General features: G+C 33.1%; 3 protein-coding genes across 4 annotated transcripts; all 3 read left to right on the top strand.

Moving 5' to 3' along the window:
• The first annotated feature begins 215 nt into the window (after window positions 1-215).
• Window positions 216-2,343, top strand: LOC118451098 (splicing factor ESS-2 homolog). The gene is made up of 2 exons (XM_035887268.2): window positions 216-1,730; window positions 1,819-2,343. Exons 1-2 carry the CDS (start codon window positions 580-582, stop codon window positions 2,123-2,125), a joined length of 1,458 nt encoding a protein of 485 aa, XP_035743161.1. The 5' UTR covers window positions 216-579; the 3' UTR covers window positions 2,126-2,343.
• Window positions 2,344-2,771: 428 nt separating this feature from the next.
• On the top strand, window positions 2,772-5,065 carry LOC118451097 (uncharacterized). 2 transcript variants are annotated; one of them, XM_085658686.1, is made up of 5 exons: window positions 2,772-2,908; window positions 2,998-3,358; window positions 3,444-3,988; window positions 4,057-4,438; window positions 4,535-5,065. In XM_085658686.1, exons 1-5 carry the CDS (start codon window positions 2,815-2,817, stop codon window positions 4,941-4,943), a joined length of 1,791 nt encoding a protein of 596 aa, XP_085514812.1. In that variant the 5' UTR covers window positions 2,772-2,814; the 3' UTR covers window positions 4,944-5,065. The 2 variants fall into 2 exon arrangements, with proteins under 2 accessions (XP_085514812.1, XP_085514811.1); XM_085658685.1 differs by having other exon boundaries at window positions 4,048-4,438.
• A 1,928-nt stretch (window positions 5,066-6,993) lies between these two features.
• On the top strand, window positions 6,994-9,809 carry LOC118451095 (uncharacterized). Its single transcript, XM_035887263.2, has 2 exons — window positions 6,994-7,354; window positions 7,436-9,809. Exons 1-2 carry the CDS (start codon window positions 7,031-7,033, stop codon window positions 9,701-9,703), a joined length of 2,592 nt encoding a protein of 863 aa, XP_035743156.2. The 5' UTR covers window positions 6,994-7,030; the 3' UTR covers window positions 9,704-9,809.
• The last annotated feature ends 679 nt before the right edge of the window (window positions 9,810-10,488 follow it).

Genomic DNA, 10,488 nt, shown 5'->3' with positions numbered 1-10,488 from the left:
TCAAAAGAAGAGATATAGTATTATGGAAATTGGAAAAATTGTTGACTTACCTTTTTTTTTTTGTTGCAATCATAGCTTTGCGTATTTCGTCCAGATTGATTACATTTGGAATGATGATGATGATTTCGATTTCATTCGCAGAATTGAACATTTGAATTGTAAATGTCAAATCATTTCGTGAATATATAACGTACAATAATAATTAATGATCGAACGATTGAATATTTTTAATAAAATCGATGACTTCGAAAAGATATGTATTATTTTTGAAATTTTTTAATACGTAACAGCTTCAGATTACTAGATAAATACTGTCGGTAAAAAAGGAAACAGTTATTAATTGCCACGTCAGATGACGCTACGTTGAAGCGATATTAGCGCCAATAACGGGGAAATTTGGAAAAAATTAATGCTGTCAGCGCTCAACAGTGGTGAAATCATTAAACGAATTGCGTACCACTACATTCGATGCAAATAACTTTGACGTATATTTCGTTTATGTTGCAAGTTTTCTCGAAGAAAAAAAAAATATTTGTGTTAAACGTTTATGTGTTATGGTTATTGTATATAAAATAAATTATGGAAACTCCTGGATCTCGGGCACTCGAAGCTGCTAAAAATCTGAATGACTTGGCGATTTTTAAAAAACCAATTGGTGTTGCAAAGAAAAGTAAACACATTCATTCGAAAATTTTAGACGAAGATACATATATTGAAAAGATGGGAGAAATTATACAAAGAGATTTTTTTCCACATCTTGAAAAGCTTCAAGCTCAGAATCAATACTTGGATGCGTTAGAACAAAATGATGTGAAAAGAATGAGAGAACTTTATGAGAAATATAGTTCTGGTCGACCTGCTACGGAGAGACCTGCCAGTCCAGCTACATTTGAAACACCAATACGTAAGGATGAGTCAGAAGATGAACAGTTTAGATCTATAAAAGTGACCAGAGATATACCTTGTAAAACTGAGTCAAAAGAGAAAGATATAGAAGATAGAGTAGGTTTAGATACATTTTTAAGTATTAATACTAGCGAGGATAATGCAAGTTTTGAAGAAATGATGGTTGAAGCTGAGAGAAGACGTAAATTAAAATATGCATGGCTTTATGAAGCCGAAGAAAAATCAAATTTACTTACTGTAGAAAAATCTAACAACAGTTCTTTAGCCATTGAAAATGAAAATAAGAGACAACCGGTATTGGACACTTGGAATTACAAGAATAAAAATTATATTATGTATATTCCTGATGGTGTAGAATTAACACCGGATGAAAAGGTAGATTTAGCGAGAAGAAAACAAATGGTAATGCATGAGAATACACGACTGAGAATGAATCCATTCAATGAACAACAAAATAAAGAAACTATTAATGAATTGGCAAAACATCAGTCAAAAGTTAATGACGGTAAAATCGGGGTAGATGGAAAGGAAGTTGTAAAAAATGCAGCACCAACGGTGAATGGATATAGTTTTGTAGCTACACCTAGTCCTCGACCAGGAGAATGTGAAAGTCCATTGATGACATGGGGTGAAATTGAAGGAACTCCTTTTAGGTTAGATGGTGGTGATACCCCATTATTGAGAACTAGTCAAGGTCCTTCGTTCAGAATGGCAGAACCACCAAAAAGAGAACAGATCGCTTTACAATTAGCTGAGAAAGCTGGTGAACGACATAGAGATAGGAAAAATAAAGCACTCGAAGCAGCAAGAAAATCATTGGCGACGTAAGTATGAAAATGAACTGTGATGTTTTTATTTTAATTAGCCTTGAATCTTACGTTTTTATTATTTTACTTGATTTCCTTATTATAGGCCTTCGCCAAGATCGACCATTGACCGGTTAAGTACAATGTCACCTGCTGCAAGAAGACTGGCAACTCAAAAGCTTCGTATTGCGCATACTCCTTCACCCCGAAGAGTTTCTTCATCGAGAACACCCTCTATAGGTATTAGGACACCGACTACACCTAGGGCAAACACACCATTAAAACGTGACACAGATTCAACATCGGAAAGAAGTAATGGTAGTAGTCGAAGATCGGACGGTCCTGTTCTAACAGACAATTTACTCAATTTACCACCTCAAAGACAAAGGGCTTCTGATTTCTTTAATAAGTGAATAAATAAAGACAAATATGTGGATTTAATACCGATGTTATAAACGATATTTTGCATACTGCAAATAAATAATATTACCATATTGGTGAATATAGAAAATGTACGAACCTTGTAAATACGAACTTTAATAATAAGAATAAAATTATTGTATAATAACGATTATTATAAATTAATACTATGTATGATAAACAACGAAATATAATGCTTTTAATTTTTCAATGAATGTCTCGATTTCTTTTTCAAATTTGCAATATTTCAACTAAGGCTTTGATAACAATTTTTTAAAAGATATTTCCTCCTTTATGTTCTCGCAATAAAATTTTTCTTACGATTTAATTTATTCGAATATGTCACGCATTGTATTCTATGTTCGGTCACGTCTCGTATTTTTTTTTTACAACAAGGAAATAAAATGCACCGATACTTCAATGATCCTTTTAATAACCAAGAAATATGCCGGAAGAAATTAAGAACGATAAACAAAATAATGTCTACGAAAACCGGAAATGTATATAGTTATGAATAAAGACGAGGCAAAGACGCGGAATAAAATGACAACAACGAAATGAAACGAACGACATAATAAAAAATTATTGCAACATCCTTTCTTTCAATCGGATGGAATTCTTATATAAATGAGAGAAAAGAAGAGTAATAATCAAGTACAGAGTAAAAAGTAACTACGTGATAATGTCGTTGACTTGGGTAAAGGGTTTAACGTTATTGCTCTTGGTTTCTTCTATCTTGGCTCAAGATGGATGCACTTGTGGCGGTCTTGGATCAGGTATTCGAATATTGAACTTTTATCATATATTGAATTTTAATCAAATGTACTTGTTTGCGTTAATGCATTGAAACATATTAAATTATCAGGTAAAAATCCATGTAGCTGTAATGACATCGTCGTTCAAGCTGCCGAAGTTACGAAACCTATACAGTATCATGTATCACCAGAAGCTATAAACGAAGCTGTAACAATTCGTGAAGGTGGAAAATCGGGATGTTCTGAAACGCAAACTAATACATTGATTATACCGGATTTCACAACTGTGACTACACAATCGGACACTACTGTTACTAATGTAATTGATAATATCTTAAATCCAAGTAGTAGTATTTCTAATCCATCGATCAATCTAGACATCCCGAATAAACATTCTCCCTCCGAGTTGACCAGTGTCACTATTCAGACAGAACCTACTTCTTCGGATAAAAATATTCAAATAGTACCCAGGTAGGTAAAGTGATATAAATTAAACATATTCAATGAGATTTTTCTTATATTAAGATGATGAATAATTCGAATGATCTTTCAACAGTTTCTCGCCTGTTAGCAATCTTTGCAACCCATCGAGCAAACTAACGGCATTAACGTTGGGAACACGCGTTAAAGTAACTCCTGCGTATCCTGTTAAAACAAAATGTTGTCGAGGTAGTCCTTATCAAGAATGCATTAAATACATATCGGGTATTCGCGGCAATCCTTCTAGCGTGACACATCATATTGGAACTCCTATCGGATTGCCTCAATCAGAATCCGGAATTGGAAGTTACGATACCTCTAGCATCACCAACGATACTCCTGCTCCTTTTGGAACTCCTAGCGGATTATCTCCATTGGGATTCGGAAATGGAAACTATGGTACCTTTAGGAATATCTATGATATTTCTAATCCTTTTGGAACTCCTAATGGATTGTCTCAATCGGTATTCGGAAGTGGAAGTTACAGTACCTCTAACATCATTAATGATATTCCTACTCCTTTTGGAACTACTATCGGATTGCCTCAATCTGAATTTGGAAACGGAGGTTACACTAGCTCTTATAAAATCTACAACACTCCTTTTGGAACTGTTCAAGGTGGTAAGTAACTTTTACGATAAATATTATTTTAATGAGAACAAAGTTGATTTATCTATCAGATTTAATAGGAATTCCATCGCAACGTCGACCACAAGACCAATTACCAGCAGATCCCATATCATTGACTCTTGCTTATAAAAATCTGGTTGCACCACAAATATATTATAATAAAGGAAAGAAATTAATATCAGAGGGAAGTATATCGTTTGGACATAGAACATTGCCGATCGAAGCGAAGAAAGAAAAGAAATTGATTGATATACCCGAAGAAAAACTTGTTATCGTTGATAAGCCTATTGTCGAATTGAAACACTCTCCTGCGAGTTCTATAATGATCGGCGAGAACGACGACGAGGAAGATAATCTTGCCGAGCTTGAAGCTATGGAACGTGAAAACTTGGAACAGAGAGAACAAGTCAATCGCGTGAGAACGAATTTTTTAAGTTACGGGTAAGGAAAGAGTAATACGAGATAAATAGAATCGAAGATATATCTAATTTTTGTAATTATCATTAAAATTTTATTATGTCATTTCAATTATTTCAGAGACGTAGGTTACCGACCAATCGATTTAAACGTTGTCGAATCAGGCCTCGCCACAAACACACCTTCGTTAAATTCTCAAGGAATAGACCAAAGGAATGTACCAAATGGAGAAGAAAATGGCGTAGGTGGAAAATTAATTGGAACAAATGTAGGATATAAATCAACAGGATCTTGCGGACCCATTGGACCTCCTTTACCAGGTTATATACCAGGATCTATAATAATTAAAAACGATGTCGAAACAGAGACACCAAGAGACATTGAAGAGATTGACACGAATACTTATAATTACAACGTCGATAACATTGAAATCAACGAGGACAACCAATTTGGCCCAGAATCGGGAATCATTGCTAGATTACGCAATGCAGCACGAAAACATTCGGTATCGTCCTTGTGCTTTAAATGATGACCTACCTTAGCCCGCTTAAATTTATAGAAAAATTCTAATTGTCTGTTAAATATCAAACGTATCGTTTGAAATCTTTATTGTGCCATTTCGCTTCGAGTATAAGATATTTACTTCAAACATGTGATACATTTAGTAAATGTATATATATATATATATATATATATATATATTAAAATAAAACATTATTTATGATATCTATAAAAATTAATTTAATAATTACACACCGATACCTATTCTCCTCTCTTAAAAACCATTGGAAATAATATATCTTCGAATAATTATATTCAGATTATACGATAACTAAATGTTTTACGTATTAAAATAATTTTCAAAGTATCCAGATATATATTAGTAGGCGCATATATATATATATATATATATATATATATATATATATGTGTATATATATATATAAAAGATGAATTTTAGTTGATTTTCAAAGGACTGTTTAAGAGTCAAGCCGATTTGTAACGCGAACAAACTCATCCACGAAGATCCTCCTCTTATGTTTGCGTACATCGAAATTTATGGTCTGCCTTCGACTTCCTTAACCTAAAGCACGGCTGTCAACGCATCATAAAACGCTACGGCCGAGAAAAGGGAATCCGCGTGCTGGTTCGAGACCACATGGCAGAACACGATGATTGTCTCGAAGGAAGCATAATGTATCCATGAAAGAGAGAGAGAGAGAGAGAGAGAGAGAGAGAGAGAGAGAGAGAGAAAGAGATAGAGAGAGAGAAAGGCGGCCGTCTTTCTATTTAAAGAATCTCCAAAGCTAGGCCCAGGGCATGACCTTACTGTGAGAATATTTTGTCTTTTTCCTTCTTTTCTCTCTCTCTCTCTTTCTCTCCTTCAAACCACGTAGATGAACTTTACGATACGCCGTTCTTTTGGTGTTAGTAACATGATTTGTTTCATTTACATATGCTACTGTAAATTGTCGTATCGTCGTGAATAAATCACTTCGCGTGAAATAATATCTTGAGGTTTAATTAATGGATGTTTGAAGGTACTGAATGAAATATATATTCATTAATTATGTATTCACTCTGAAACGTAACAATGAAAAATCATCGACTTTCGTATGGCTGGTACTCATTGATTTGGTATTTCAAAAAATTATTATCAGTATTTTAAATAAATAATCAATATTTATAATAAATAATCAGTAGGTAATATAATTGATCAGTATTACGTCGATCGATATAAAAATCGTCAGTATTTTAATATATTTGCAAATATGATAATTCGTCAGGATTTTAAATGACATAACTAGTATTTATAATAAACTAAGACGCTGTTCTGACATTTAATTATTTATATTAACCAGTTATATTACGAAACTATAGTCTATTATAAATATCGATCTAAATATTCACATATACTGATAATTTATTTTAAAAAAAGAATCAAATTACAAATCACTATAATTGGTAAAAGATATGTGCCATAACAAAATCGCAGACAATATTTACTTTCTATTTCTAGCAATGTAAGTTACTAAATATTTTTTCACAAAAATACACTCATATATCACACGTCGAAAATCAAGAGATCTTTATCTGTTTACGAAATATCAAATTAAGTTAAAAGTCACGAATACAATTCTTTTGATTATTGTATTACTTCTTCTTTAATATACAAACAAAAAATTATCACATTTACGAAGATATAAACAAAAATATATACAGTAAACATGATAAATAAAAGTGTTATAAAAGTTCATTGATTATCCTATCCCTTGAATTTTCATAATAAACAAGGATACTTGCTGTAAATATACGATGTTATATTAATTTTGATCTCTCATTATGACGGAAGAACGTGAATAAGAACGATGTGACAACACAAGATAAAAAATAAAAGCAACGTGAGAAATCTCGTAAAAGATTAATCTCTTATTAATCGAATATAAATGAAGATTGCAATGTTATCATCATGTACTATGTTACGATTTATTATCTTTGATGTTGTTAAGATATCGCACGAGCATCGTGCCAAATCTCTGAATTTGTAAATCTCCAACTATATAAAGCGGCACCTTCCTTTTCGAAAACATAACGAGTTTGAGATCGTAAAGTAAAATGTCGAGGATAGCGAATACGATATTCCCCATCTTCTTCTTCTTCATCTTTTTGTCCGTTTCGACTCGGACAACGCTTGGTGAAGATAGTTCGGATCTAAACGATAAAGTTTACAGTTTCGTAGAACCAGAAAGATCACTTCAAGATGAGCAAGAAAATACCAAAGATACTACCGATAACATAGATCTATCGATGCAGCAGACAAATATACAGAACGTTAAAGAAAAGAATGAATCGTTTAAAGAAGACGAACAGGAAATGATCGATTTTTCTGACAATAACGAGACTTTAATTAACAAAAATAATGAAGAAGTAAATAACGAGGTGAGTGTAATTATTTCTGATCATATATTGAAATGAATGAAATTATAAATTCAGGAAAAATTTGTTTTTTTTTATAAATAGATTGAACGTGCAGTTATGATACAACATTTAGAAGAATTAATCGAGAATTTATCGGAATATATGAAGAAAAAAGATAAGGAACAACAGACCCACGATAAAATTGGACAAGTATATAAGAAAAGAGAAATTAAAACACGAAACAGCTTACCAAAACGTCAAGTAATTTCTACTGATGGATGTTTACTAACGGAAGTAATTCCAACGGCAGTAACATCGGTGTCATCGTCATCATCATCATCATCATCATCATCATCATCATCATCATCATCGTCGTCAAGTTCATTGGCAACAACATCGTCATCGTCATCGTTTAGTTTTCCGACGCCTTTACCACTGGAAGTTTTGAAGCAGATAGAGTGTGCCGCTGAAGCGATTGAATACGGACACTCTCATTTATTAAGTACAATAGTACACGAAATTTTATGCGAAGTAAAGAAACTGCTGCATTATCTGTTGCACGCGTGTCTCAATTTGTTGAGTGAAATCTCAATTGGACCACAGAATAATTTATTGGAAGCTAACGTCGGTTCAATTTTTGTTGAATTCTTAGAGCGTGCCCCAGTGATAGTTGCAGAATTATTGAAGGAACCACAACATCTGCTCGCTTTACCAGAGATTATAATAAATGCTATACCATTAGAAGACATCGTTCTAACGATCAATAGGTTGAAGGAAGATTTTCTACTTCTCTTGGAACGTATTTATCCGGCTTTTTCTCAACTATTTAAAAGTATCATCGAAATAAAAGGAAAGGAAATTGACATCATCTTATCTTACGTCGATGCATTCAAGACGTTTTTCTTAAATTTGATCACGAGTTTTATAACAAGTGCCGATATATTGCTAAGTGATGTGCAAATTGGACCGATCTTTTTAAATTTCGTTAAAGCTGTTTACGATGGTTATCAAGTGTCTGGTATCCAAGAAATATTTATCAATAGTCAGTCATCGGCTTCGTCATCGGCTTCATCATCGGTTACCACTTTGTCGGAACAAGACAAAGTCTTACCCGTGATACCGCTATCATCGCAGTCTACTAGTTCTGCTGCTGTAACCTCTACCTCAACAAGCGAAGCAGAAATTGTACCCATTCAAGAACCGCTAATTCCATCCGTCCCATTGCCTTCTAGTGAAGTAAGTACGTCTTCTTCAACCTCGACAACTACTGTTGTTAGCGAGCCGAAAATCTTGATCGAAGAAATTCCATCGACCATAACCACAACAACGACGACAACAGCTGCAGCGGCAGCAACAGCAGCAACAGGAGCAGTAGCAACGACATCAGCAACCAGCTCCTCTTCCTCCAATCTATTAAGTCCAATCTCAAATATCGACACTACCGACGTAGTGTCTTCTTCGTCGAGTTCTTCCTCATCCACTTCAAGTATCTCGACTCTGCCAGAATTAGACGAAACAGTTACATCATCCACAGCGACATCATCCAGTTCTTCATCTTCCACATTACCAGAATTATCTAAAGCATTAGTCGAACCATCCTTTTTATCACGCGTGATACCAATAATTTCATCAATTTCAAGTAGAACAAAAGATCTAACTAGTGCAACTTCTTCAGCAATTTCAGATGGAAATCTCTTGACTGATACTACTGCTTCTTCCTCCTCTGCTTCTTCCTCTTCCTCTAGCTCCTTGTTATCGAGCATTAACCCAGTAATTTCCACTGTTTCACCTTCATTAACATCAAGCAGTGCTTCCAGCAGTGCCTCCTCCTCTAGTTTCATTGATAATTATGCATCCCCTGTTACTCGTATAAAAAATATTCTTCCAGTAACTAACACAAATTCGGCAAGCAGTTCTTCCGCAGTCAGTACGTCTTCTAATCCTACGATAATTGTCCCTTCATCACCAATTCTAAATCCTTATAGAAGAAAGTTTCAAGTAAGTTCTGCTGTTCCTGCTGTCACAAGTTTATCAGCAACAACTTCTGCAGCAGAGTCTTCAGGTATCTCTTCCAGTAGCCTCTCAGGATTCCCTTTGAAACTAAAGTGGCCAGTGGTTTTACCCAGAAACAAAGTTATTGCCGCTATTGGTAACAATAATCTCATACCAGGAGACATTGTCCTCATGACCTTAAAGTCAAATAAAACTTACTTCAGTCGTATCACCGACGAAATCAGTCCACTAACATTCGAGTTTCTTAAACCTAAAATGTTTCCAGGAATTTTGAATACTTTCGGCAGAATTTGGAAACTCGTTCCAGGAGATTTCAATGATATTAATTGTGAATCTCTCTTCAATAGTATATATTAATCGAATATATACAATAAACATAATTAATATATATAAATAATACAAGTTAATAACGATTGTTATATCGAATTTTATGAAATAAATGAATATCTATTTTTTTACCATATATTATACATTCTATATATATATTCTTATGGTCTGTGACGCAAACCTTTTTTTCCTTATCCTTTAAATAAAATTCAAAATGTATGATAATAATTAAACAATTACACATTTTCAACCAAATTATTCTCTAAGCAATTAAGCAAATTGGATTATTCTTTATTCAGACACGTAAAACTGTAGTACTAAAGTATATAATTAATTCAATCAAATATAATAATATCTCTAAGTTCATATTTTCTAGTATCAAATGGAATATATATTCACTAATTAAATATTCATTCTCAAACATTTCCATAAAAAATAATCGATTTTCTTATAGTTGCTATTTATTGGATACGGATGACTACAAATTTTTAATCAGTATATTAAAAAAATGATAAGTATTTATAATAAGACATCAATATTTACTATAAATATTTCTCCAAATAATTCAAATTTGTCAATATTTTTATTAAAATATTTGTGAATATTTAAATAATTTGTCAGTATTTTAAATAGACGGCCAGTAATTCTAATAAATCAAGACGCAATCCTGATACTTAATTATTTATAATGACCAGTTATATTACGAAACTGATATGTTATTATAGATAATGAACAAAATATTCATGTTTCTATTAAAAGTCAAAAAAAAATTCGAAGAGATCATTCAATGTATCGTAACAAACAAGTTTAGCAAA

Source organism: Vespa mandarinia, chromosome 8 (assembly GCF_050613455.1).
Source record: "Vespa mandarinia isolate Hongniang chromosome 8, ASM5061345v1, whole genome shotgun sequence".
NCBI lineage: Eukaryota > Metazoa > Arthropoda > Insecta > Hymenoptera > Vespidae > Vespa > Vespa mandarinia.
This window is presented reverse-complemented; position numbering and strand designations above follow the sequence as displayed.

Coding starts and splice junctions, on each gene's coding strand:
- LOC118451095 (XM_035887263.2), top strand. CDS start 7,031: ATGTCGAGGATAGCGAATACGATATTCCCCATCTTCTTCTTCTTCATC. Junction 7,355..7,435: donor ATGAAGAAGTAAATAACGAG/GTGAGTGTAATT, acceptor TTTTATAAATAG/ATTGAACGTGCAGTTATGAT.
- LOC118451097 (XM_085658685.1), top strand. CDS start 2,815: ATGTCGTTGACTTGGGTAAAGGGTTTAACGTTATTGCTCTTGGTTTCT. Junction 3,989..4,047: donor TTTTGGAACTGTTCAAGGTG/GTAAGTAACTTT, acceptor TTTATCTATCAG/ATTTAATAGGAATTCCATCG. Junction 4,439..4,534: donor ACGAATTTTTTAAGTTACGG/GTAAGGAAAGAG, acceptor CAATTATTTCAG/AGACGTAGGTTACCGACCAA.
- LOC118451098 (XM_035887268.2), top strand. CDS start 580: ATGGAAACTCCTGGATCTCGGGCACTCGAAGCTGCTAAAAATCTGAAT. Junction 1,731..1,818: donor GCAAGAAAATCATTGGCGAC/GTAAGTATGAAA, acceptor TCCTTATTATAG/GCCTTCGCCAAGATCGACCA.